The sequence below is a fragment of the Musa acuminata genome, chromosome BXJ2-7, assembly GCF_036884655.1.
Source record: "Musa acuminata AAA Group cultivar baxijiao chromosome BXJ2-7, Cavendish_Baxijiao_AAA, whole genome shotgun sequence".
NCBI classification, from domain to species: domain Eukaryota; kingdom Viridiplantae; phylum Streptophyta; class Magnoliopsida; order Zingiberales; family Musaceae; genus Musa; species Musa acuminata.
In genome coordinates this window covers 12,466,279-12,486,601 of record NC_088344.1, presented here as the reverse complement: position 1 = coordinate 12,486,601, position 20,323 = coordinate 12,466,279, and the positions used below count along the sequence as shown (strand labels likewise).

General features: G+C 42.9%; 4 protein-coding genes across 4 annotated transcripts; 2 read left to right on the top strand and 2 right to left on the bottom strand.

The window, feature by feature from the left end:
* Positions 1–1,010: 1,010 nt before the first annotated feature.
* Positions 1,011–1,638, bottom strand: LOC103991935 (homeobox-leucine zipper protein HOX7-like). The gene is made up of 2 exons (XM_065115534.1): positions 1,301–1,638; positions 1,011–1,188 (listed from the first exon to the last, which is right to left on the bottom strand). The coding sequence occupies exons 1-2, from the start codon at positions 1,636–1,638 to the stop codon at positions 1,011–1,013; spliced, it is 516 nt and encodes a 171-aa protein (XP_064971606.1).
* A 7,050-nt stretch (positions 1,639–8,688) lies between these two features.
* On the bottom strand, positions 8,689–10,021 carry LOC135617280 (protein ENHANCED DISEASE RESISTANCE 2-like). Its single transcript, XM_065117337.1, has one exon. The coding sequence runs from the start codon at positions 9,863–9,865 to the stop codon at positions 8,882–8,884; it is 984 nt and encodes a 327-aa protein (XP_064973409.1). The 5' UTR covers positions 9,866–10,021; the 3' UTR covers positions 8,689–8,881.
* Positions 10,022–12,513: 2,492 nt separating this feature from the next.
* Positions 12,514–14,370, top strand: LOC103991925 (WRKY transcription factor WRKY51). Its single transcript, XM_009411467.3, has 3 exons — positions 12,514–13,270; positions 13,377–13,502; positions 13,602–14,370. The coding sequence occupies exons 1-3, from the start codon at positions 12,594–12,596 to the stop codon at positions 13,774–13,776; spliced, it is 978 nt and encodes a 325-aa protein (XP_009409742.2). The 5' UTR covers positions 12,514–12,593; the 3' UTR covers positions 13,777–14,370.
* Positions 14,371–16,824: 2,454 nt separating this feature from the next.
* Positions 16,825–17,960, top strand: LOC135617279 (protein OXIDATIVE STRESS 3 LIKE 4-like). Its single transcript, XM_065117336.1, has 2 exons — positions 16,825–17,334; positions 17,419–17,960. Exons 1-2 carry the CDS (start codon positions 17,018–17,020, stop codon positions 17,768–17,770), a joined length of 669 nt encoding a protein of 222 aa, XP_064973408.1. The 5' UTR covers positions 16,825–17,017; the 3' UTR covers positions 17,771–17,960.
* Positions 17,961–20,323: the final 2,363 nt, after the last annotated feature.

The window sequence follows — 20,323 nt, the reverse complement described above, 5'->3', positions numbered from 1 at the left end:
TAGCACCTCCTTTTCCAGGCCACCATCTTCTATTGAGTCTGGCAGCTTGGATTTCTCATATCCTGAGCAACAGATTGTGGAACATTTTGCGGCTCATTTGGAAGATAAAGATCTGTGTTCTCTCTGCAACTAAAGATCTCAAGCACTGGAACTCCAGATCTATACATGTCAGCTTTTTCTGACCACTCTCCTCCCAAAGCATATGCTGGCCCAAAATAGCCTCTGAGATGTGACGAAAACATTAATTTGGATGAATGCAACAGTTCAACTTAATGCGGAGTTTATGCAACTGTGAAGTTTCCAATGCAGCAAAGGCTTTCATTTAGTAGCAGGGAAAGCTTTAATGTACACTAATCGGCTACAAGATTTGACCTCATTAGCAGACACAACTTTAATTAGCATGTGATGGCTCTCATAGACACAACATTAATCCACCATTGCAATTTATATTAATTTGTTGTGATGTTTAACTGGAAATTTATCTATCTTTGAATATGAAATGTTTGCACCACAATCTTAACTTATCTTTCTCTTCCAGCAATCCAATTGCACAACAGCTCAGCTCAGCTTGGAGGATTCCCAAGGACTGCTGCTGCAGTCCACTCAACACAACATCATTGGGGAGCAGTACAATGTTTAAGCCGTATTAGAAGAGGGGATGTGTTGACACGTTGAATCTTCTGCCTCATTCCGAGATGATCCAACAAGTTAATTATCAGTCCCTTCCTATGCATGACCAGTCAAATCACCAAATCAAGGACTTCAACCTTGGAAACTTCCCCATTGTTAGGGAGCATCATCATGACTGTCATCTATTTGATAGCGGGAAATGGATAGAGCTGCAACTCTGTAATCCTAATCTCTTACAAGTTACTTTGCCATGGATGATGAACCGTGCATAAAACTTGAGAAACAGCAGTCAGACCAATCACTTCTTATTAACAAGGACTAATCTAGAGCTTGAATCGTGAGTTACATGTCCCTTCCTCAGGCTGGTTATCTTAAGCTTCTCAGGAATTAATGGTCTTCTTCTCGTCCCTCGCTATCTTCTCGCACGAGGAACACGTTATTAGCCTCGCTGCCCTCAGCCCCATCAACTCCCTCTTGAGTCTTCTGTTCTCGTTGGTGAGCCTCTGGCAGCACTTCCTCAGGGACTCACAGTTCTCTTCGGTCTGCTTCAGTTTCCTCCTACAGATCATACAGGACCAGTCCATGAAGACACATTACGTGATCCGAATAGGGTAGAGGAGAGTTGCAGTTCTACCTGGCTCTTCTGTTCTGGAACCATACTTCCACTTGCCTTGGCTGTAAGTGCAACCTCTGCGCCAGCTCTCGCTTCTGGTCCTGCCAAGAGAGGTCGATGATTAGCCCGCGGAAGCAAGAGCTGAAATCCATGGGTATAACAAGGATGGATGATACAGGGGTGCAGACATGGGCGAGCGTGTTGTGGGCTCTGAAGCTATCTTCAAGCAAGCTCAGCTGCTCTTCGGAGAGCCTCAGCTTCCTTCTCGTGCCTTCCGCCTCCTCTCTCTCGTTTGCCGGTCTCATGAGCCTCTCCGAGATCTCTCGAACTGGAGTCTTCTCCCCGCCTCCTACTGCGAGACGGAGGACTACGTCGCACTCCTCCTCTTGTATCATGGTGATGCCGAATCTGCCCTTAGCAAAGGTGAGGAGAGGAGAAGGTTGGGTGCAGGTGATGGATGCAAGAGGATTTGTAGGAAGCAGTAGGGCTCATCGATGAGAGGGTACATTCACAATGATGTTTCTCGTTGGACCAAAGAAAACAAAGACTACATTGTCTTCTAAGTCAGCACAAGAGAATTTCCTGGAAGCATTTTCAATGCAGAGTATTCCACAGTCAACAGTAGAGAGAGAGAGAGAGAGAGAGAGAGAGAGAGAGCAAATAAACGTGAAGGAAATGACAAAACAGACTGTAATCCCTATCAAAATGCAGACAGGAAATTTCCACTTGCAATATTGGATGCATCTGCCGGTGATAATGAATGATCGATTGATATTGCTTTCTTTTTTCTTCTTTTTTTTTTGTCTTTGTAATCTGTGATTCTTCTCTCACCATCAATACTAATTATAGTCATCTCTCTCGTTATATCTTCTATCGAACCATGTTTAATAATTGATGAATAAAAATATATATATTTTTTTATGTTCTATATGACCTCGAAAATATTTTGCATTTAGATATGTAAGTAATGGTTGAGAAGCTATTAGCTTCCAAACAATAAAAACTAGATTCATGTCAATACGTTTTAGTTGGGTCGGAGAGAACGCGTCGCGTCTTTCAAGGCGTTTGAAGTCTCCATGGCGTCAAAACATTAGCTTCAAGAGATTGGGGAAGAATGAAAAGGTACAAAGGTGTCAATTAGATTGGTTTTACCACCGAGAAGAAAGAAAGATAGTCGAGAAATCCTAATTGCTATACAATCTTTTCATATTGATAGGGGGCGGCAATATTCGTCCCTGATAAGAATTTAACGATAATATATATTGGCCAAAAAGACGAACAAAACAATTCAGATTCAACTAGACACAGAGTAGAACGACAATCGTATTTATACTGCAACAACATCGTTTGGGTCGTTTCTTTATTTATTATACTGCATCAACTAGACACAGAGTAGAACAACATCGTATCATGTTTAGCTATCCTCCTTAAGGACTTTGTATTTGTGATGTAGACTGGCTAGGTTGAGAATTGTTTCTGCATTTGTTCACCAACAGGCATAATAATCTTTGAGGAAAGGTCAGAAATATATAAGCTTAGAAATATTTGACAAGGTTCTGCTGGTATATTTAAGAGGATTCTAGAAAGAAAAAAAAAATAGTAGAAAGCATTTTTTTTCTCTCTTTTTTCATGAATTTTGCGACTAGTACTGAATCATAGTTATTTAGTGACTGGGAGAAACAAGTCTAGTATAGCAACAATGCAGCTGAACATTCTGGTGCATAAACATGGTCTTTGAGTCACTATAAAATATAGTCAATTTAAAGATGCTGTTGAAAATAATAAAATATTGGTCAGCTTCTTTTGCTCCTCCACAAAATCTATTACTTTAATGGTATTTTACGTTTTGTCCAAATGATGGTTGGAGTCTCACTATCATCCCACACAATTTAGTCTAAGGTCATAGAATGTTATTCATTTCTTAATTAGTGATTTAAAAAGTGTTACCAATGCCCAAAAATGCTCGAGGTGCTAGGCGTTCGGCCGAGCGAAACGAAGCGCTAAAATATAAAAATATATAATATAATTAATAAATATAATTATTTAAAATTTTAAATTAAAAATATATTATTAAATTAAGAAAATCTAAGACAAAATCATAATATCACATTAACAAAAAGTTTCAAAATTCAAAACAATAAAATTTTACATCAAAGTCATTCATCATAATCAATATTATCATCATTTTCCCATAAATCATCTTCATTGAATTCGTCCTCTTCCGCTTGTCCTCCGACTCCTTCCTCTTCATCAAAAATATGTTTTATTTTCTATGTCTTCAAAAATAGCAGGAGCCGAGCTTGATGCTTTTGCACTCATTTTTCTCTTTGTCATCTGTCTTGAATATGTTTGTAATTCTCCGGTACCTGAAGCTCTTACCACATCTCCTCATGTCAATCTATCATCTTCAAATATAAGCTCGGCATCTTGCAAGTTAGCACCCATTTCTCCTACCAACCACTCATTTGAATCATCAATATCTTATAACGAGATTGAATCAATTCTATTTTACAAATCATGACGAGCCTTCAAAGCTTAATTATACTTTATGTAAACAAGATCATGCAATCGTTAATGTTCCAACCGATTTTTTCTCTTTAAGTGAATATGTCATATCATATAATTTAAAAATATATTAATATATTTATCTAAATAAATTAATTAATTAAAATAAAAATATTTAGTGATCCTTACATGCTCAAAGACACTCCAGTTTCGCTCACAACCCGAAGCATTACATGTCAAACTAAATACTTTGATAGCAAATTGCTGTAAGTTCACAGTGGAATTTTCAAATAGACTCTATCATTCAGTTGTAAAATTTATGTTATTATTAGCAATAACATAGTAACATAATATATATGAAATTAATTATATCAAATTATTAATACCTGAAGACGTAGTTATCCTGAATCGAACGACTATTGGAATTCAAAAAAAACCTTCGATATTTTTATATAAAGATAATTTATAAATAATCTTATCTTAAACCTCAAGGCTGGGAACTAATCTTGCAACGCACTGATATAACCCATCCAAAACTTCTACATCAAACCCAATAGATTTAATCTTATAAAAAAATTCAGGGTTCAAATAATATCCTATTGCATGTAAGAGACGATGAAGTTGACAATTCCATCTTTCGCCAATGATTGTAAAAATTTTCTCATATTTTTCTTCATTTTCATTAAAAGACCTTTTAATTGTCTCCTTTGTTCTATCCATAGCCTCATAAATATATTTCATTGCAGGCTTATTTTCATTATCTACCAACCGAAGGACTCGAGCAAGAGGACCGATTACCTTTAATGTATAAACTACATGATTCCAAAAGGATGACATTAAGATGATATCAGTAGCCCTCTTGTCTTTTGCTTCTTTTGCCCATTTGCTTGTCACCCATTTCTTAGAGATAAACATGTTTATCAGATTTTGTTTTTGATGATGCACACTCTGTAATATCAAGAATGAAGTAGCAAATCGGGTGACACCATATCTCACTAATTCTTTGTTCCCTGTAAATTCTCTCATCATATTCAAAGCCCTAATATGATTATAAAGAAATCCAATAATAAAAATTACACTTTCTAGGGTTTTCTTGATGTCTAAGATCTTTCCAATATCCTCTAACATTAAATCAATACAATATGCTGCACGTGAAGTCCAATATAAGTGTTGTCTTTTTGTTTCAAGCAATTTACTTGAGACAAAGGATAACAAAAATGATAAGACTTAAGAGTTTAATATATTTAATTAAAGATAAAATAATTAAAAAAATTTAAAAGATGAATATTACTAACTAATATATAGTTGCTCGACATTTTAGACTCCAATTTCTTCCATAAAGTTGTCAAGTAAACCATATATCTTGTCTCCAGATTTTACAAAAGATGAAGCATCTATTAACTTCACAAACATAGTCCCTAAAGAATAATTAATCATAAAATTAATTATACTCATGCGCCTCCTGTCAATCCAAACATCTGACATAATAGAGCAACCATGTGTTGCTCATGATTCTTTATGACCCTTTAGTAAATCATTTGTATAATTTAATTCTTTTTGCAATAATAGAACTCGCATCTCATAATAACTTGGAGGTTTTAATCCCACACCATATCTTCCAATAGCTTCAATCATATCCATAAAATTGTCTAAATGAGTTGTATTGAGGGGAAGACCAGTCTAATAGAAGAAGCGAGCAATGTGCTGAATTGTTCTTCCTCTTATTTCTTTATCACAAGCATCACTTATATTTGTTTGTCTAAATTTTGAGCCTCCTACTTGCCCTTATTGCTTCTGGGATCCTTGAAACATATATAGATCCATCGATCCTTTTTTACCCTTCTTAGTACTCATAACTTCTTTTCCTTTTTTATCGTATATTTTTTTCCTACTTGGGTTAATATTCATAGAATAATCTTCTTCTTCATCCCTAAGATATTCAATATTGTCTTTGGTAAATTCTTATAAGATTCATTCTTTTGTCTTCTTTTCATTCATATAACTCAGCAACTCTTTTTTTACCTCAGGTGGACACTTTTGTAAGCTGCTGCATTCTTAAAATTTCCTACTAGATATTGTTTTGCATGAAAAATACCACCTCTAGTAGTCTTATTGTAGAATATGCAAGTCACTGCTTTAGGATCTTTCGGATCCTTCAGATAATTATACTTCCATGCAGGATCTTTTTTTGATGCCATTGAAGACTCTATTGAGTTGCTCTATACATTTGACATTTATCTTGAAACCTAACAATAATTTCAAATAAATAAAAATTAATAATGTTAAAATTAAAATAATATATTATTAATCTAATAAATATAAATAATATTATTAGTATATTGTTAATAGTATATTGTATACTATTAACAGTATACAGAAGGAGAAGAAGAAAGAGGAGTGTAAGGGGGTGCTGACTGAGAAAAGAGGAAGCGACAACGGCAACGACAGCGACAGTGGGAGCGGGAGCGACGATAGCGGCGACAGCGGCAACAGCAGCGATAGTGGCAGCGACGAGCAGCGGGAGCGAAGAGCAGCGGGAGTGGCAGCGACAACGAGTAGGGTTAGGGTTGGGCAGCGACAACTGGTGCTTTAGTTGGTTCGATTGAACCAACTAAAGCACCGAAGACCGAACCAGACCTAAAACACTAGTTCGATCGTCTGGTTTTAACTTAGGTGCTCGCCCGAAGTGCCCAACGCTTAGGCTCGAGCGAGCGCCCAGGCGGTGCCTCTTTGAAGTGCGCTGCTTGGAAGTGAAATGAGGTACTTGGGCCTCGCCTCACCTCACCCGAGCACCCGAATGCCTTTTTTAAATCATTGTTCTTAACCGATTAAGTCCGACTAACTTTGATCCTCCTCCGTAGAAAATGGCATATAGAGTTTTGGCATAGACCTTCAAGTTCCCTGCTTCATCCTTCCATGGGGTGTATCCATCCACACTTGTGCCTGATTCCTTTTCTTACGTCTTGTTTTTTCCTGCCATGGTCATCAAGTAGCAGGTAAACCACACACAAGAAACAAAGAATGGTAATTGCCAGGAAAGATGATATGGTACTCTGGAAAGTCTAGGAAAAATTGTCATTATGTGAGATAAAGAATGCTTACTTGATCTTTCTCGCTCTGTCCACAACAATCTTTGTTGGATCCATCAGCAGCCACAATAAATATCCGATCCAACTTAACATGCCATTACATATGAAGAAGACGATAAGAGACCCCAAAAGAAGCAGAACTATATCTGATGTTGTTTCGGTGGAGGAAATCATGAGAATGAGCCAAAATAATGAGGGCACTATTATGATTGTCGTATTATCCTTCACTCTGCATCTGTCTTGCTCTCAGCTATCATTTTCTCTTGCTCACTTAATCTCAACTTACCCCATTTTGATATTATGTCACAATTGAAAACATAATGTGAGCCAAATTAGTCAACGCGTCGATATGACAATGAGATATCAGTACAATTCAAAACGTTAAGCTTGTTATACATCTACTAACTGAAGAAAACTCAGCCTTACAACTGATGAAGATTTATGATACATCGATTGTCATGAAAGTTCAAAGGACTTAACATACAAGTATAGCAAATGTTTGCTGCTCAGATTAAAAGGAAAAGCAATGCAGATACAAACTGCATTTGATTATAATGCACCTGTATCTGATTTTGCATTGCACATATATTCCATGTTTATCCACATAAACGACCACTTGGATACATATAAGATTCAAATGCACAATTATATCTGTTCAGTCCAGTACCCTCAAACCTTGATATAATAAGATCTCCAAGATACCAGAGATCCAATCACTAGAGAACAACTTGCAATCCACAAGGACCACAAAACAGCTTGCAACCATAAACCAGGCACATTTTACAGCACCCAATACAATTTACTAATAGAAGGATTGCAGTCATTGGTAGACGCCATAAAAGTGGCACAATGTTACAGAAAAAACTTGCAGAAAGCAGATGCAGAAGCATGGACCACACAGAACTGCAAGTGATAGTTCATACTTGTTGATGATTTCAGAGATAAGCATTCTTACTGTTAGTGGCCCGGAAAGCTATCTTTAAAGGGAAGCGCACTCCTCAGATTGATTGCTTTTCTAGTCAGTAAGAAGAAGAAGAAGAAGACCTGATTGTCTTAGTAGAAAGGTAATAGACAATATATTACTTCTCTCAGGGTTCCAAAGCTCCAGTCACATTGAAGAAACTGCAAATGTATCACATGAGATTGGCTCAGGATATTCTCTAATTCTATACTCTCGTTAAAAGACATGAATTAAGAATTTGAGTGATTGCTGTGGCGGATATCTATCTTGCTGTTTAAGCTTTCTTTCTCGCAATGAGATCCCTTGCTGCATGGAAAATCTATGATGAAAAGAACTGAGCTTTAGCACTTAATTCTGAACCAATACATACATATAAGTTCAAGTGTTTAAAGGAAACTGCACGGCACATATTGGGACCTCACGATTTATAATCAGAGAGTTTGCTTTTCATTCTTGCTTGGTTTTAATCAACCTCAAGCAAATAACTGTTTCAGCAATCCGCAGCTGCAGATGCCAATCATCTATATATCCAATTTGTGGGCAAGGCTTGAAATTAGAGACACTAGTTCAACCTATGTTTAGAGTTGTTCTTTACGTAGATACACATGCAAGAACATTAAAGGAGCTAAAAGAATCCCAGGGCATTTTACACCGAGTCAAGAGTGGATCCAACTGATTCAATTCATAGTCACATTTCCCCTCTCCTACATTACTAAACTTTATCAGGAGCAATTTCGGGACTAATATGCAGGAAATCAAGATCAGAGTGCAAAGAAGATCCAACCAATCCATCATCATACCTGCAGGCATAAATCAGACAAGTATCCATTGGCAGCATCTAAAATCAAACAATTGGTGGCGATGTTCAATGGAACAGTAATTTACCACAGTGAATACCAACAAGCAACTTGATTAAGCATGGAGATATCAACTCGAGCAATTAAACATAAGATGCGTCTGAAGAAGATGAAGACATGCTATATATACCCTGACGATCCCACCATCCCTTTCCAGAGTTGGCAGATTATTATCTGCATACCCTAAAAAACTCGCCTTTTTGACAAAGAGCAAGTGATGAAAGCCCTAACCTTCGTTGCGTTCCTTGCCGTCTCCTGATCTCGATGGCTTCGAAGTCGAGCTACTATCCTGGTGGTGGTTGACCTTCGCCAGCCCGCGGAACCCCCCCTTTCCGGCCTCTGCTGACTTGGGTTTAGTCTCCACGTAGGTGGCCGAACTCATCTCCATCTGCGCTACCCTGACCGCACCCAGGAGACGCTCCGGCAGCTCCTCCTCCGCTTGCGCCTCCACCAGGAACCCCATGTCGATTGTGACCGCCGTCACGCAGCCGAGGGCGAGGTGGAGGATGGCGTTGGCGAGGGCGGAGCTCCCGATGTCAACGTCGATCTCGAGGTAGTCCTCACCGAGGAGGTATTTGCAGGTGAGCGCCTTCCCCAGGAGGCAGGCAGCGTGGTTCCCGACGGCGGCCCGCACGATCCAAGGTCCCTTCACGATCCGGTTGACGATTTTGAATCGCGCATTCCGGAAGGCGTCGTCGCCGTGGACGAAGCGGTAGAAGAGGGAGCCCGGCGGGATTGGCTCCTCGGCGGCGAAGTAGAAGACGGCGGAGTGGCACTCACGGCCAGGAACCTGGAGATTGACGGCGAAGATAAAGGCCTTACGGGCGACGCCGAGAGCGCGGGCGCGTCGGAGGGCACCGGCCACGCGGTTGTCCGGGCGGCCGAGGACGTTGTCAAGGCGGGAGGTGGAGCGGAGCCAGTCGACGCCGGCGGGCCTGAGGAGCCACTCGCCGGAGGGGCACTTCTGCCGGCGGGAAAAGTAGTTGGGGCCACGGAGGTGAAAGAGGTCACCGGGAGGGGAGGCCCAGCCGTTGGTGCCCGTGTGGAGATCAACGTGGCGAAGGGAGCCGCCCTCGATCGCGTCCCGTCGCCAGTCGTAGCAGGGGTCCTGCGCGGCCCCGACGGGCTCCGCAGGCAGTGCTCCTCCTCCTCCTCCTCCTCCGGTGGCCTCGGTGGCTGTCTCGGCCGGCTTCTCCGTCGTCGGGCTCATCTCCTCCGATGAAGCCTCCTCTCTCGCACTAAATGGCAATTAAATCCACGGGCGATGCAGGGGAGGAGAGACGGCGGTCATATTGACATCGAAGATCATAAAATTACGAAAATGACATTGCCAGCACGGCAAGCTGGACTCTGTATGAGTCTGGATAGTGGAACCCGCGGCGTAGCATTACTGGCATGACGTGTGTGACAATAAAGAAGAAGAGACACGAGGAGTAAATAGAGAAGCAGTGGATCAGCTGTCGAGTGGAGTGCAAGGTCGTACATCTCGGCCCACCAAATCTCTTTAAAATTGTGCTAGAATACCACGCGATGTGGTCCGTTGGTTGGTCGACACGTGATTAGATGGAGCAGGTGAACTCCTTCCTCGCATCGATCACCGGGCCATTTCTTTCCATCTTCTATTCGAACCTAACAAATCAGAAGGTAATGAACGGCACATTATGAGATAATATTACTTTTCCACCTCAGTCGATCAACGTAGACCCCAAAAAAAAAATCGTTTTTACCTTTTTTTTTTTTGTTTTTTCGCCACGTACTATCCTTTTTATTTCATACACAAATAATTTTTTTAAATATAATTATTCATATAATTCATGAGGAATCTAATATGAAACTTGAGGTCATTGACGATAGATTCAAAAAGTAAAGACGAAGGACATAAGTATAGTTTTATCGAGAAGAATGTACGATTTACCATATATCATATCGGAGAGGAGAAAGAGACAATCCATAACCTCCTTTACCTCAATGATAAAAAATAATAATAATAATAATAATGATGAAGGATGTCCAGGGCATGATCATATGGAGATAGAGGTAAGGCCTGATGACAAGATTGATGAGATTAAGATTAGGATAATTTTATTTTATTTATAAAATAAAAAAAAACTTAACATAAATATAAAAAACAAAAAAAAAATCTCTACCGAAACAAATGGAAACTTGATTTTTTTTTTTTATAATATTTGGCCATATAAGAATCAGGAAGAATTCAGCAAATTATCTCCTTCGAATCATTGGTAAGGGGGATGGGATGCGAAAAGGTCCAAAGATCACGTGTCGGATCAATGTGGATGGTTTAATTTGGAATGCAGTGCGACGCGATCGTCAAGAGTGGGATGTTTGCGGACTGAAGTGAGGCGAAGGCACCGAGACAAATGGAAATGGGAAGCAGCGGACAACAAGTAGGTGGAAGATTGGTATCATCTCTATCTGACGTGTGGTGAGTAGCATATTCAGGTTAGTTAGACATCAGATTTATTCATGCCATCGCCACGCACCCGATGGTCTCTATGTTTCCAGTAAGTTCCTCGACAAATTAAAATCCGGAATTGCTTGACCATTTATATTTCGCCCATGGGCTTGGCTGGGTTTCCAACTAAGCAATGTTCAGACCCTAATCTTTTAGCCCATTTAAGTAAGGCTCGTCAGAGCTGACGACGGCACACACACTATTGACTATTGGATAGATATCCTACATCAAGTCAATTGGAATTCCTAAATTGTAACAATGTGAAATTACAAAAAATGAATCGGAAAATTAGATAGATATTTCTGGTATCATTCTACTCCCAATTTAACACTTGCTTGTGTCTCGTTTTTCTTTTTCGGGTTCTTGTTTTGAATTTAACCATCTTAAACGACTATCGTTCGTCTCAGCCATCATCCTTAAACGGATGGTCGAGATGTAATGGGCGGGAGGGAAGGACGGTCGATCTATGAGTCCCACCGGGGAATTGGGTAACAACAGGCGCCTTTCTCAAGGTGATAACGCACTACATGTTAACGGTTCGATTTCATGATCCAACGGCTAAGAGCGTCAGTTATGGTCAACACTCGCAGCTGCCAAGACGAAACCCAAGTCTCCGCCCACCGTCGGGCGCACTCAAGTTCCGCGACCAAGTGCTGGGGTCCACTTTCCAATCCTTTGCGTGGTCAGCTCGCATGGGTCCTTTTCGCCCGGTATTGCTTGACGGGTTACATTTCCCCGTGATGGATGGGTCACTACCGAAGCCAACCACTCCAGCTTTTGCCCAGAAAGTCCACCCTCTCCGACATCAACATGAGATGCTACTTTCACCCATTTGAAGACGATCGATAAAATAATATGAAGGGGCAATCTTGGCAACAACTCACAGTCAATGCTACAGCTCCCCTCCTGTCTTACCGGCGTAAATATGCTTTGTTCCTAATTTCCTTTTGTCCTTCGGAAAACTCGCGCGACAAAAGTCCACCAAAACCATGGAAGAGGAGAGGCGCCTGTCTGCACCCGTTAATCTCACCCAATTTCTGACCCACACTCCGCGGTTGCACCAATCGGTGGTCCCACGGACGCAGACCATATCATCTCTAATGGAGTAAACGAGTAAACACAGATGGGTACAGAGAAACTCCTTCCATCTTTTCGACCGAGATCTAGCTTGACGGCCCGAGTTACCTCTGACGTGTCACAATCTTTATGGATACATGGCTGTGGGCTCAGTCGGCGCACGACATGGATGTCTCCAAGGGAATATAAACGTTTCTGATTTCGATCCCATCACGAAGAAAAAGTAATCGATCACAGCCGTCGGATGGGTCACCTTTGACTTCAATAATAGAGGTCCTCTTCCACTTCGTCGTTATAAGACAGCCTCCTTGTTCCTCTTTCTCCGCCCTCGCTACTTCGGCCTCTTCACTTTCCCATGCTCTCTTGACAGGGTTCCGATCTGGGAACGATGGCCGTTGATCTGATGGGGTACGCCAAGATGGACGACCAGATCGCCATCCAAGAGGCGGCAGCCGCCGGGATCCGCTCCATGGAGCACCTCATCAGCCGTCTCTCCCAGCAGCAGCAGCTAGACTGCCGCGATATCACCGACCACGCCGTCTCCAAGTTCAAGAAAGTCATATCGATTCTCAACCGCACCGGCCACGCCCGCTTCCGCCGCAGCCCCACGGCGCCGCCACCTACGGAGCCGTCGGTCGAGCCGTCGCTCCCCGAAGCAGCGAAGACCCTGACCCTCGCCCCGATCCCGCTCCGGGTAAAGCCTCCCCACCATCCCCTGCCGCCACCTTCCCGACCGTTGACACTGGACTTCACCGAGCCGGTCGCCACCTGCGAGGTGTCGGCACCGAGCCGGTTCAGCAAGGAGTGCTTCAGCATCTCGAAGCCAATGTCTTCGGCGACATCCTCGTTCATGTCGTCCGTCACCGGCGACGGCAGCGTGTCGAACGGCAGGCCAGGCGCCTCATCCTTCCTCCTCCCCCCGCCTGCGGCGGCCGTATCCGCCGGAAAGCCTCCATTCTCGTCCACAATCAGTCGGCGGTGCCACGAGCACGGCCACACCAACTCCGAGCACGTCGCCGGCAAGTACGCCATCCCCGGCTCTCGCTGCCACTGCTCCAAGAGAAGGTGCGAGATGCAAGGAAGCAAATTAGCAAGCCGTGATCTTTGATTAGCGCGCTCTACGAAACCTACGCCGTAGCTTTGCATCTAACTAGACTCGTATACAAAACAGGAAATCACGGGTGAAGCGGACGATACGCGTGCCGGCAATAAGCTCGAAGCTGGCCGACATCCCGCCGGACGAGTACTCGTGGCGCAAGTACGGGCAGAAACCGATCAAGGGATCTCCATATCCCAGGTACGTACGCCCCTTCCTTCCCCTCCTATGCCCGTCCGATTTCCATCAAACGGCTGCAGTTCGATCTAACCCCCGTTCCTCACACCGTGGTCGTCTCAGGGGTTACTACAAGTGCAGCACGCTGCGTGGATGCCCGGCGAGGAAGCACGTGGAGCGGGCGCCGGACGACCCCACGATGCTGATCGTCACGTACGAGGGCGAGCACCGCCACACTCCGAGCGCCGCCACCGTCGCGGCGCCCGAGCCCGTCACCGCCTCCGCCTCCGCCTTCTGAGGGCGCCGATCATCTCCTTCAGGCTTCCATGTAGCCATATCCCCTTTCTTTTTCCCTCTCTGTGGACCGAGATGCTCCGATGATATCTGTCAAAATGTTTCATTTTTTTTACGTTGGCAAAGAAAAAAAAAAAAGGAGGAAATTTTGACTCGACGGGGTACGGTGTGTCATCGGGGCAAGTGAAGCCTTTTGTCGTGTCGTGGTTGGTTGTGAGTCGGATTGGAGATGGGTTTGAGATCCGTGTGTGTCGTCGCCTTTGCCTCCGGAGACGTGTCAGTAAAGTCAAAAGATGCGGGCCGCTACTGTCGTTGACTGGTGTCAGCTGTGAAAGCGACGTGAGACCAGCATCTCTTTCTTCATCCGTGTGAGATGTGCGAGACCGGAAGTGGGTGTAGGATCCACACTTACGAATTCGGCAGCTGGACTTCGTGGTGGCGGGTCAACCATCTTGTGGTCATCATCGATCAACATAAATAGGTTCAAACGGCCACTGTTACAATGCTTTTGACGAGGAGTGCAATCTCTGTAGGGTCTCTATGTGGATTATTTAACTGTCCCTTGCAATCGACGTTGAGCATTTTGACTTCGTGTTCATGAGCGTCCAACTTGGCTGATTCTTATTGGTCGTTCGGCAGTCAACAACTTCTTCCGCGCTTAAAGCCGTATATTAATTCCAGTGGGTGGAGGTTGGCGGCAAGATGATGAACCCTATTCCTACGCCAGTAACTTTAGAGATCAATTCGAATAGAAATAGTTGACAGAAGGAGGGATGGATGATCCACGGAATCGTGTCCCGTGGTCAAAATTAGCTGGCTTGTGATTTTGACCTTGGGCCCGCCCTATCACCAATCTATATGTAATGGTTCTCTCAGGCGTGGGTGGATATTACTGGTCATTCACTTGGGAGACCACTGACAGCGATGTCATTGACCGAAGGGCCTCGATTAATTCCAACCCAACTATGCATCGTTCTTATCTTCCCGGCAGTCGTCTGAAACATGCATCGAATCCCTGGCAGCGACGGAGTGCAAAGCATGGAAGAAGGGTGCACAAGTCAAGATCTAGGGTTTGACAAAGCTCACACACCTGGATGGAGATGGGGGCCCACTGCAGACGTCAATTTTCCTGTTGCTTGGTGGGCCCCCCTCACATGTTCTGCCTGTCTCCAAGTGTTTGGTCTCCAGTGAGGTTTGACCCCAAGGCTGTGTGTGATGATAATAGCACCGGGAAGGTTAGATCCTGGTCAACACTTGGAATCCATTTATGATCAGACTAGAAAAGCAAAACTTGCACAGAATGACTGCATTAAATTTACTGCTGCATAGGTTGGGCTCAGTTCATAAGAGTTATGATTCGATGAAGCCCATAAAATATAAGTATCAGCAAAGATTACATCAACTATAAAGATCTAATCTTGTCAGTGACCTTGATGACTGCTCTACTAGAGGGAGAGGGAATCCATGGATACATGATGCGTCCATCTTTGTTGGACCATCGATCTCAGGATCCATTGCTGCTCTGCCAGTAGCCTGATGTGTGGAGCTCGGTCTTTCATGGTTCTACTGTGTAGCTTCTTTTACTGTTCCTACTAATGTTGATGAGAATCCCAATGCCGATGTTGATTACCTTCAATCAGATCTTTGCACGTATTACAAAGCCACCGTGCAATGCTTTATTTACGTTGTGGATATCCTGTGCACTTTCACCCTCCTAACCTACGTTCTCCATTGTTGACCTTTAAGAACATGGAGGAATACAAGTCACCGAAGAGGACAAGGAGTTCTTACTGTGGATTGCCACATTACTTAGTTCTATAGGCTATAGCTGAGAATTACCTTATCCCATCAGATATTATCCGGTTTCATGTGCAGACCACAACAGATGTGACAGAGAACCACCATCATCCTCATCCATTGCTCTTCAGTTGCCTCACAATGTCTACTCTATTTTCGACTGATACACAGCTTCAAGAGCACTGCAGATGCATGCATGGAACAATAATACTTTTACCTACTGAAGAAGATAAAAAGCAAGACCTGCTACCGTCAAAGCTTTAACCACATCATGTTTGGCAAACCTCACAATGGCTCCTCTACTGACTGATCAAATAGTTGCAGCAGATATCAGAGAGTTCAAGAGGCTGTCAAGTGTTTTCCGAACCATCATGTGAGAAGGAGACACTCCAGATGCATGCATTATTAGAACAGTACATTTTTTTATGTAACCAAAGCTTTAGCTACATCATAATGAATGAATCTGCAAGTGATCCTAATAAAATAAAGACAGATAAATACTTTCCCAACACCCAGCATGGAGTATCTCTGTGCCAATGAGTCTATTAAGTTTGGGGTCTGTAGGACAACTACATTGCAGTGTGACCATTCTTGGCAGAACAATTGCTTTTGCTGGGCTTTGTGTCAGGGAAAAAAAAAAAGTCTTGATACCAGATAATCTATAATAAATATGAATTATAAAAGCAAATATAAGATTCATGCAGGGGAGAGAAAAGATCATGAAATCAACATTTATCTTCTTTTTTAAAAGTTAATAACCTAACTAAATTATCTAAGCCTTTTGGTTATGAAGGAAAATTAAGAAGAAAAAAAAAATGTATCTCTATACATTCTTCAAACAAATAATTTTACATTGTACTAGTAATTTGATTATAATTATTGTTGATCCATCTTCCTCATAATCCTACTAGCTATTTAGCAGGCAATTACATATTAAGATACCAAGTTCTCCGTGAAAAAATCGTCCAGATTCATTGCACATGCGTAGCTGGTACTCGCACCAACGTGTAACGCACTTTGATGGGATGCATGCATGTATTTTTAATGAATCAGGTCGATATATACGTATAAATACATGCGGACGAGAGAAGACAGAAAAAAAGGGTTGGAGTCGGAGCAGCGGATGTGTCAGAGGTTACAGTGAAGTGTTACAGGAGTTGTATTGACTCCGGTATAACTCGATGCTTATGTGTTGGGTGGTTCTGAGGTCGCGTCTCTGTCACCAACGGGGACACGTTTGCGTACGTGGTGGACTCCGACTCCTCCAACCTTATCCCTCCCCATCTTATTCAATCTCATCACACTCTCTCGTGATCTTTGCGGGTGTGTTTTCTGGCAGAGCAAGAGACAGGAAGACCTGCCGGTTGGTCCATCGATCGATTGACAGCAGCGCCACCGGAGGTGGAGAGCAGGAGGTGTAAAGGAAGAACAGGAGCTGGAGGAGGAGGATGTCTTCTTTGGTGATCTCCAGCGTGGGGCTGAAGGACCACGTTAGTCTTCCCGCCTACCTCCATGCAGAGAAGAAGGAGGAGAAGGAGCAGACTCTGGTGGAGGTGGTGAGGAAGAGGACCTTATTCTGCCTGGAAGAGGAGGAGGAGGAGGAGGAGAAGGAGGACTCCTCGGATAGCTCTTCCATCGGGGCTGCGTCGTCCTCTTCCTCGGACAAGGAAGGTGAAGGAGTTGGGGAGGGAGAGGAGGTGGAGAGCAAGAGAGGCGAAGGGGCTTTCGGTTCCTTGGATACCCTGGAAGAGTCTCTTCCCATCAAGTACACATTTCTCTTTCGTTCCTCCGCTTTCCTCCTACAATCCATGCTGTTCATTATCATCTCCTATGTTCTCTCGAATTGCAGGGGAGGGCTGTCAAATTTCTTCTCAGGGAAATCCAAATCATTTGCGAGCTTATCGGACGCAACAGCCAACGCAAATGCCAACGAGCTCGCCAAGCCGGAAAACCCCTTCAACAAACGCAGGAGAATTCTCATGGCGTACAAGGCAAGAAGAGCTTCCTACGGATCGCTCATCTCTGCATCCACGTATCTGCCATCGCTCCCCTCATCAGACCACACCGTCCCTGAAGGCGACGAAGAGGAGGGCGAGAGATGCGGTGGAGACCTGCTCTCGGTGCCTCCCCTCCCCAGTCACGGCAATGCTTTCGGATCATCACCTAGGTGTTTTTCCCTTTCCGATCTCCGACATGTTTGACCAGTAGTACATGTATGCAATGAGCATCAAGCCGACGGTGAAGATAATAATTATATGATCGAACGCAATCTAACCAAAGTTTAGCTGTAAGACAATGGGAGGCACGAGTGATATATCTTCTTCTTCTTCTTCTTCTCGAGTTATGGTCACTGTGTAAAGAGTTATGATAAGAGATAAGGTTTAGAGGTCATGAGGGACCACAGCAATGTGCATGGCGTGGTGGTCTTATCCTTTCCCACCTTACCAGCTAAGAGATATGCCTGCTTCGTACGCTTACCTGTTGCCATGCTTTGCTTGCCTCTCCCTGTTTCCAACGAGGAAGATGATGGGGTACGCTTCAAAGGAAGGAGATTCCCCATGAAAAGGAAGTCTCATCTTCTCATCCTAAAAGAGTCTTTCTTTCTTTCTTTTCCAGCTTCACCCTCTCTCTCTCTTTTTTCTTTTTTAATCGGGATGAGATCACTGCTGTGATCACAAGTAGGTTGAAGACATCATGCGTTTGATACAATGTTTATGATCTGACATACAGACAAGAACATAACATGGAGATGAAAAGATCTGCTTCATGTTTCGGTCTACGTTGTCCAAGCATTCTGCCCTAGGTCATAATATTGTGTAATCACACATGATAATGGAAAAGAAGCAGATGAAAATTCTACAAACTAGGAAATTTTGTGGATGGTCAATTTGGAGACAAGTGGATTTAGGGTTGGACGAAAGCCAAACAATATGGTTTAGTCACCCACCAAGAATTAGAAAGGTTGGTGGCAGTCAGATTTGTTGCTCGGTTAGGAGACAGACAGTTGGTAAGAGATGACTTATGGTAAGCTCTAAATTATTTCAAGTTGAAATGATAGCAATGGCAGATGCTAAACACAGTATCAGATTAGTAGGACTCAATGCTGTAAAACAATTAAGTAATAGCAAGTGAAATGATAGAGAAAATATTTTGTAGATCCTCAAGCAGGATACCTACCTGACAAAAATGCCTTATGCTCATAGCAACCAGAGGAAACCATTAGAAACTTGTTTGGATTCTTCTTTCAGATAACCCAACACAAAAGGAGGATTAGAATTCTGGAGCAGATGCAACTTGAAAAAGAGGTTCACCGGCTACGATTCATAATTGAGCAGACACGAAAAAGGTGAGCCATCAACAAACACACATGGTTGCAATCAGCAAAAGACTAAATGTTGATGAGTAAAAGGTCAGTTGAAGACAAAATAACAAGCAATAGACATGAGTTGAAGGAGTCATACTGTTGTTATCTGCTCTGCAGTTCTGCTAAGTACAATTGAGAAGAAAACTGTCAAAATTCAGTGGACCATATCATAGGAGCAGAGATCGAAAGCATTTCAAATTAACTATTTTCTTGTGTGAATGAGAAGTTATATATATCACAAATTGTTATGTTATTTACAGTATTCCTAGTCCATCAGAAGAATATGTATGTATGTATACATCACAAATTGTTATGTTATTTGCAGGATTCCTATTCCCTCGAGAAGAATATGCAAGAATGAAAATTCACAGATGGGGAGAAACATAGAAACCATCTGCTAAAGCAGATCTGTTCAACCTCTAAAGGAAAATCCAATTTGATATATGACAAGAGAATCTACATCTGCTATTGTGTTAGTAGTACCTCCGTAAGTAGTAACTCGAGAAACTTTACAAAACTCAAAAAGTTGTTATTCCCTGATAGTATGACTTACTCTTTCAGTAAGCTTGCTTGTTTTCGTGAGAGCTCACCGAGTGCGCAGAATAAGTTTTGACTTCTTAGACTGCTTCAGTGGCGGCATTATCTCCACCATGTTAGTCAAAACACTTCCCTTATTAAGACCAGATTTTGCCCAAGATATGCCAATTGCCATGTTGCCGACTTGGGTTCTTGTTGATGAGAACCTAACAGGTTGAGGTGTATGTAGACAATGACATCCCTCCGAGAGCTGTGATAGCTCCATTGGTGCTAGTGATGCCTGGATTAGAATTGAAAAGAAGGAATCCTCAAACAAGGATAACACATGTTTTAGATTGTCCAAGAACAACGTGGGAAGTTTGCCCATGTCTGGAGGAACGGCATCAATTAAGCTAGAACAATTGTCGGTGACACAGCAATCTCATCCATCTGATAGAAACCCATGCTAGACATATTCACAGCAAACGACTTACCGACAAAAATTGCTATCTATCTTTGAAGCATTGGAAGAAAAAAGATCTAATCATACCTGTTATATTTCGAGCCGACAGTAGCAAGGCCATCAGAAAGGGACATCACAATGCCAAGAGTCAGCAGGGAACAGATTGGGTTTGACTTGGGACGAAGTGAGGTTGGCAAGAGGGAGAAGGCCTCGGAGATGATCATTGATACCCAGCTAAAGCTGTGGTGGATCAAGGTGAGAAAGATGGGGCAGTTGAACCCTACTTTTCCAAGCACCTACACCAAATTAAAGACAGTAAAATGAACATTCAATGACCAAGAATAATACAGGACAGGAGAGCAGCAGCAAGAGAAGGAAAGCACATCAATTTGTTCGTCATGATAATGCTGA

Coding starts and splice junctions, on each gene's coding strand:
- LOC103991935 (XM_065115534.1), bottom strand. CDS start 1,638: ATGATACAAGAGGAGGAGTGCGACGTAGTCCTCCGTCTCGCAGTAGGA. Junction 1,189..1,300: donor AGGTTGCACTTACAGCCAAG/GCAAGTGGAAGT, acceptor TATGATCTGTAG/GAGGAAACTGAAGCAGACCG.
- LOC135617280 (XM_065117337.1), bottom strand. CDS start 9,865: ATGAGCCCGACGACGGAGAAGCCGGCCGAGACAGCCACCGAGGCCACC.
- LOC103991925 (XM_009411467.3), top strand. CDS start 12,594: ATGGCCGTTGATCTGATGGGGTACGCCAAGATGGACGACCAGATCGCC. Junction 13,271..13,376: donor TGCCACTGCTCCAAGAGAAG/GTGCGAGATGCA, acceptor TATACAAAACAG/GAAATCACGGGTGAAGCGGA. Junction 13,503..13,601: donor AAGGGATCTCCATATCCCAG/GTACGTACGCCC, acceptor TGGTCGTCTCAG/GGGTTACTACAAGTGCAGCA.
- LOC135617279 (XM_065117336.1), top strand. CDS start 17,018: ATGTCTTCTTTGGTGATCTCCAGCGTGGGGCTGAAGGACCACGTTAGT. Junction 17,335..17,418: donor GAAGAGTCTCTTCCCATCAA/GTACACATTTCT, acceptor CTCGAATTGCAG/GGGAGGGCTGTCAAATTTCT.